A 6,861-nucleotide genomic window follows, 5' to 3' on the forward strand; every position below is an offset into this window, starting at 1 on the left:
TGCCCAAGTAGCAGTAGCCGAAGGTTTCGATCGTTTCAAACATGAACAGAACGAACAGATTGATGAACTGGGTGCTGAAGCCCTGGTGACGAAAGAGAGGCTTGAATCGATATCCAACTACGGAACCTCACAGGGCTACCTACGGATACGGTGAAGTAGAGCAACATAGAGCTCCAGACCAGAACACATAGGATAATCTGAATCAGCATCACAGGAGCGGTTAGCGTTCGAAGCAGTTCGGCACAGTTGAGGGCACCCTGATGCATTTGGACGATCGTCTTCAGCTCGGAGCGGAAGGATCGCTGACGAGCGGTGTCCTGGATTTTTAGCGCCACCAGCTGAAAGTAGACGGTGCAGTACTTGATGATGGCCAAGATTGACACAAGCTTGGCGGTACCGACGAACGCACACAGAAACGAAGTCGGCACCATGAACGCGCCGAATAGCAGGTAATCGCTGAGCGACGTCCGAACGTTGAGACCGTAAAAGTTTTCCTCCATGTACAGGGTAAACTGAATATCGGTCGCATTGGCGGGTGCACTGTAATACTTCCACAGAGTGGACAGGATGGGCGAGTAGCTGTAGAAATTGGCCGGCACAAGTATGGACAAAAGGCACACTTTCATCACCTTGTTGATCCGAGCGTCCTGCATCTTCAGATACTTGGCGATTGGTGGCGATCCACTGAGCACTGTGAAGCAAGCGGACTAGATGGTAAAGTTGAGTGCTCGAAATGCGGTATATCTGAGGCCGGCTGGTGTTCATACCGTCTCGAGTGAAGCACTCCGCCTGTCTTATTAGCTCGTAGAATACGTCTCTGTACAGCGCAAGCAGCAGCACTGCGACGAAGCGATTGGTCTGGCAAACCAACTCCGCCAAACCGATGACACCGGACTTGAAGTCGGGATATCCGAAACAGATTTTCGGAATGGCAATGATCAGCAGAAAGGTAGCAAATATAGGAACACATCGATAATGTTCACGGTTCACGTCTGATACACCCAACACTTTCCACAGCTTCACCACCAAATGCGGCACTCCTGGAGGCTTGTCGTTGACAAAAAAGTTCATGGCTCAGCTTTGACAATCGTACTAGTGACCGTTCTGTGGACCGTAAGGACGAACATTGTCATCCGATCCGGGTGCGCGAATAAATCGTTCGGCCTACGCACGGGTCAATTATCGATATCATGCACTGGTTCTGATATAGTCCGACAGTAATGATCGTTGAAGGTTGATGAATCATTCAATATTTACCCTCAATTACAACTCTTTTTTTCATATGTTAATCTTCAGTGAACCATCCCAGCCGGTCGTACTAATGCTTAAGTTTTAAAGTTACACTCGGGGGTTTGTGGAAGTTGCCCTGTGTATTAATTCACTGCGGTACAGCGTGGTGTTCATATTTGGCGTGCTCGGCAGAGTCCAGTGTTGTCATTTCCCGTGTTCGAATCGCTTTCTACTAGGTCTACTGGGTTCAGTACTAGGTCTAAAAGCCGAAATCGGATTGTGTAAAAAGATGGCAACAATTTCTTATTTTGACATCCGGCAAAGGATTTTAACTCAAAACGAATCATGTTTTAGTCGGAAACTTATATTTGAAGGATTCTGAACATTGTGCCTGAAAAGTACGAAATGCGGGCATCATTGATTTTCTGTTACATGTTCAAGAAAAGTGCTGCAGAATCGCATCAAACAAGTTTATCGAAGCTTGTTTTTGGAAGATCGCAGTGCTTTCAGCGGTTTAGAAAAAAATTAAAAATGGCGATTTTGACTTAACAAGCAAAGAACTCTAAAATAGGATTTTATGATGGGCCCAGAAAGGTGTGGTCTACCACAAGCTCCTGGCCTGGCCTGGTGAAACCGTTAATACAGATTGCTACCGACAACATATGATCAATTGGAACTATGCATTGATCGAAAAATCACCAGAATGGGCCAGAAGTGTGCCTGGACACAAAGCAAAACTGCTTCAAGTTACAATCAAAGCATTAGGCTGGGAGCTGCTACCCTTTCCGCTGCATTCACCAGACTTGGCCCCTTCCGATCATCATTCATTTTAATCGATGGGACACGCATTTGCTGAGCAGCACTTCGATTCCTTGACGAAATTGAATGACAAAAAGACGAAGAATTCTTTCGGCACGGCATGTCCGATTTAGCAGAGAGATGGGAGAAATGTATAGCTAGTGATGGTTCATACTTTGTACAAAATAGAGTTTTTCATCTCAACATGTGATTTCTTTGAAATAAGTCTCCTTTCATAGTATTATACCTGGTAAAATGCAACACACTGTTGGGTTGGGTGTTGGAAACATATTTTGTGAACCGTTTGCTGTCGCCCGGCAGCCGATGATTGCATTTCAAGGTTGCCCACCGCACTCGGCGAGTGACCGAAAAAAGGCTAAAAACACAACGAAGTTGTTCATTCACAAGCAAATACGAGCGTCGCATATTTGGTGAGCTGATCATCAAACAATCAACTCACGACCGAGCTCCAGCCAGGCAGCCATGCTGGTGAGTTGAAATGCAAAGCAAATAAGTGAAAAAGCCAATCTACGACGACGATCCGGCGGCTGGTGAAGGCTTAATTTTTCGGGCGACAGCTTCAACATTCACGAGTCATCGTCGAATCACTCCCGCCCTCCCCGCCGAAAGTCGTCACGGCTGATGGAGGTTCTACGGCAGCCAGTAGAATGAAGAAATGTTTAACGAATTGGCGAACCCGTGGAGAGACCGTCTTTCGAACTTTAACGTCGACGGGTTTTGTTTGGCTCCGCTGTCGTCAGAACGATCGCGAGACCGCGCTTCTTGATGAACGGCACAAAGCAAACTCCCGGACAAAAAAGAGCGTACCCCATCGGCCCGGACCTTACGGACTTTGTACGTTGGACTTTGCGGGAGCCGCACAAAAAAACAGGGCCACAAAATCCGCGGACAGCGGACGAAGACGAAGTCGCTTCATCGGCTGCCCGTCGATAGGTCTTTGGGTCCCCGTTAGAACCGTGTGTGGTGCTCAGCGGCACAACACAGCTCCGAGGGCAGCATAAAAAGAAATTGCTCACATGCTGGCCCGTTGGCTATGCGCCGCGCTCTGAAGCGTTCTGCCGGGGCCTTAGTTAAAATGCCAAGCCGCGGAATTGAAATGAATCATCGCATTTAATGGGCACCTCCCTGATGGCGGCGCGCGCTGGACGTTCGAGAGTGCTGTTCTTGAGCGCATTCATTCCCCGAGGACGCGGAGTGGGGCTCTTCTGACCGACCGGTCGGACCGGGCTATTGCGAGCGTTGATTAATCACCCCCACGCGGGCGGGGTTTTATGGTTGGCCAAGCCGCGGCCGCGCACCACGGGTTGACATTTCGCCGGCAAAAGATCCCTGACGATCGGCCCGGGATATCGGCCGGGAAGCCGGCGAGCGCGACGGGTCGCTTCCGGGCGATCTGAAGCGGAGATAAGTGTGGCCTTTCGCGTGCCGGCGTCCGTCCCGTTCCCATGTGGGTCATCGCCGTCGGGGTGGACATTCAGCAGGACATTCTCACGAGCTCTCTGGCGCTAATCGGGGACCCCGGTGCGGTGTTTTGCGGCGCGATACTTATCTTGGCACCGGGTCCGGCTGGCTGGTTCTAACCCCGGTTGGCGGCTCGGCGTGTCCCACCGCGGGCGCTACTTGCTCCGCGGACGATTGGGAGCAAGTCCCGGACCTAGCGGGCCGAGTCGAGGCGAAGATCATGACAAAATCCGGAACGCTTTTCCAGACTTTCTACCCGCGCCTATGCATCCGGACCCGAGATATGCCTTACGGTTATTGGTGGTCCCGTTTGATGGAATCCCAACGAATGTCCGGAGAATTCTGACAGTGACGCTGGTGGAGATTTATCACACGTGCGCGCCCGGGCCCGGTTCGGTCCGCTCCATTTCCCAATCGCCGTGCCGCGGAGCGCCGTGGCCGTGGCCATGGCCTCGGGGGAAAATCGAGTTTTCCACCGGTCCGGTCCACTGCCGGGTGATGGGCAATTACGAAAGCGGCCATAAAAAGCGGGCCACACGATAAGATTATAAAGCAAACGTTGGAACGGTGGGGGGGGACGATCGATTTTAGGTGTAGTTCCTCGGTACCGGGAAGGGTCCGACCGAGCCCGAATTGGGTCGCCCGACTCTCGAAAGTCGGGATCGCTCCCGGGATCTGGCGTTGCATCTGGGGAGGCTGTTTTGCATCTTTTCCGTAATAAAGACTGCTGACCGGCTGCGTCTAACGGGTTCGTCTGGACCGACGGCTCCGATCGATCATCGGTCCGCGTGACAGCGCGCCCGAGATGGCCTCTATCGGAGTCCGTTGCATCGCAGGCTTTGACCGGGCTCGTGGAATTCCCCGGGGGCGACATGCAGGGCGGGAATTGTGTAACTGGTGGCAGTGGAGATATTCTACCGACCACCACCACCACCAGCTGTCGATGGCTTTTATTAATTTTCTCGGCCCTCGGCCCTTACTGGGACTGGGCGCGCGTTAATCGATAAATAAACCGTGAAGGTGGCGCGGCCACGAGAAAGCCCGGCCAATCGTGAACGTCACACAGTTCTCTTTTCCGTTCCGCTCCGAGACCAACCGAGACGGCTTCCTGTTGGACCACCTCAGTTCTCACGCGTCGGCGTGGCGAGCCATTCCGTCTTTTTCCATTCTTTTTGGGAAGCTGGAAGGCGTCACTTGCGGAACAGTAGATTAACTTCGATCTGTGGCCCTGTTGCGCCGCCTCCCAAGACGTGGCCCAAGAGGAGAGCCAGGTAGCGCAGGAGCAGTTTGTATTATTAATGTGCCGATGCTGCGTAGGCGATACGTTCCAAGAGCTGTGGCTGTGGGGTGACCATCTCCGGGTGCGAGACACGGTGCAAGATTTGCATGCACGGGACACCTTATCGGGGCCGGGTGAAATGTGTCCCGGCGACATTCCTCCATTTCCCCAGTCACACGAGACACACCGGGCGTTCGATGTCTAGGTGTGCCAGACCCCCTATCTAAAGTCCAGACCTGGCGGACCAGACACCGATATTGTCCAGCGAGCGAGCGGATGGGAAAGTGTGGCACTCTTACCTTCCTGTAGTGGGCCCGTTCACCTGGATCGCGGGGAGATTGTAATTACTTTTAGGGCTCTCCTCGAGCTAACGAAGTTACGGGTCTGCTGGCCGGGGCAGATTTCGAGTTCCTGCGCTCCCGGGGACGATCGGCTTTCAGGTTGGCGTGTACGCACACACGGCGGCATTGATGGAATTTAATCGGACCCAGGAAGTCTTCCTGGATTGCTGCGCGCGCTCCCCCAAGAGAGCCATAAATCTTGGACCCCTTCGCCTCGCACCAGTGACTCCTCCACCACCTTGCGTGACATAAGCAAATGAGCTGGCCGTTCATTTCCCGCCACATGGCGGCGGCGGCAGTGCTTTATTATTTTCGTGTCCACCCCCCAAAAGTGGCGCCCGAACTGTCGGGGGTGGTGGCCCCCAATCGAGGCTGTTACGCCGTAGCTTGCCTCGCCATTAACTGTCATGTTTTGGCACTATCATCGCAAACGGGAGCGGCGCCGACCGGCCGGCTGGCCGTATCGGACGGACGTGTCCGTATCGACCAGCACTTGGACCAGGTTGGACTTGGGGCCAGCCGTTCACTTCCTGTCTTTTCCGATTCGATTCGCACGCGAGATTGGTGATTCCTTTTCGGTCGTCGATCGATCGATCGATTTGGTTTAGCCTGCCCGGTGAAAAGCGTGAGATTCGCGCCGCGCGGTGGTACACATTTTTGGCAGATCTTTTACGACACGGATCGATGTCCGCCAATTGGACCTCTCGGGAAGATCGTGATCGGGAGCGCGTGTTTCCGACGTTGTGGAGGCAACCTTCGGAAGATCACCAACAAGTTTTGGGGGAGCAAGAGTTTACTCTTCCAGTTCGCAACTTTCCGCGGTGGCCATCTTTTGAGCCTTGCTGCTATTGACACTTGCTGCTGCTGCTGTTTGCGTGTTTTATGTGTACGACCTCTTTTGGCGGTTGCGCTCGTTACGTCACCTGTGTGGCGTGGAAGAAGCAAAGTACCTCATGCGCCCCCGTCGAGTATCCACTCGGGCAAATGTCACTTTTGGTTGTTTTATGCTCACGGTCAAAAAGTGTTGCTCCAGCGCTCGCTCGGCTCATCGATTGAGATCGGGAATCGTGCCAAGCCGTGGGGGGCGTTCAAGAGGGATCCAAGCTTTGTTAGGAAATGCATCACCGAAGACGGATGGCGCGCGTGTGTCGCACGCGTGATGTAATTGCGTTTTTGGGGTGGCGCAACCTACTCCGCTCCGTTGGTCCTTTGCGTTGCCAGAGGCGCGTCCTGTGTGCTGTATCGACGCGTCCTCGAGCGCGGTTCAATAAAACGGTTGGTGTGTACGGTTCGCTGAGTGCAAGGTTAACAGTCGTGGCTCTGCCGGTCGCGCTGTTTGCCTTGATCGTAACCTGCCGGGTGACGACACCCGGGGCTAGGAGGCGGTCCACCTTCGTGAGGCATTTTCGATTTCGGCTTTTCGAATGAAACGAAGGTGGTTTCCGATTAGTTTGTGTTTTATTTCACCCCACCCGACGTGAACGGGAACGGATGCATATAAATCATCTCACTTTTGGACTGCGAGATGGACGTCTGGACGTAACACGCGACGCCAGCCGTGCCAGCTGACGTGCCACTTTTCTATCTCGGAATGTGGGACATCATAACGAGCGAACCTTCCGACTTCTGAGGGCTGCCCAACGCGAGGTGACTAAAGCGCAGCCGGTGATAGGTTTATTAAGTGCTTCCTCCCCGAACAGCGAGCGGTGGCCGATAGTTATCCAACGCGTG

General features: G+C 53.3%; 1 protein-coding gene across 1 annotated transcript in view; it reads right to left on the reverse strand.

Annotated features, from left to right (window-relative positions):
• LOC128270847 (uncharacterized) overlaps positions 1–1,071 on the reverse strand; it is a 12,800-nt gene extending 11,729 nt beyond the window's left edge. The window contains exons 1-3 of the mRNA XM_053008273.1: positions 768–1,071; positions 144–691; positions 1–82 (exon numbers count right to left, since the gene is read on the reverse strand). Of these exons, the coding sequence (XP_052864233.1) occupies positions 1–82; positions 144–691; positions 768–1,071 (934 nt within the window). The remainder of the gene's footprint in view (positions 83–143; positions 692–767) is intronic.
• Positions 1,072–6,861: the final 5,790 nt, after the last annotated feature.

Source organism: Anopheles cruzii, chromosome 3, assembly GCF_943734635.1.
Source record: "Anopheles cruzii chromosome 3, idAnoCruzAS_RS32_06, whole genome shotgun sequence".
NCBI classification, from domain to species: domain Eukaryota; kingdom Metazoa; phylum Arthropoda; class Insecta; order Diptera; family Culicidae; genus Anopheles; species Anopheles cruzii.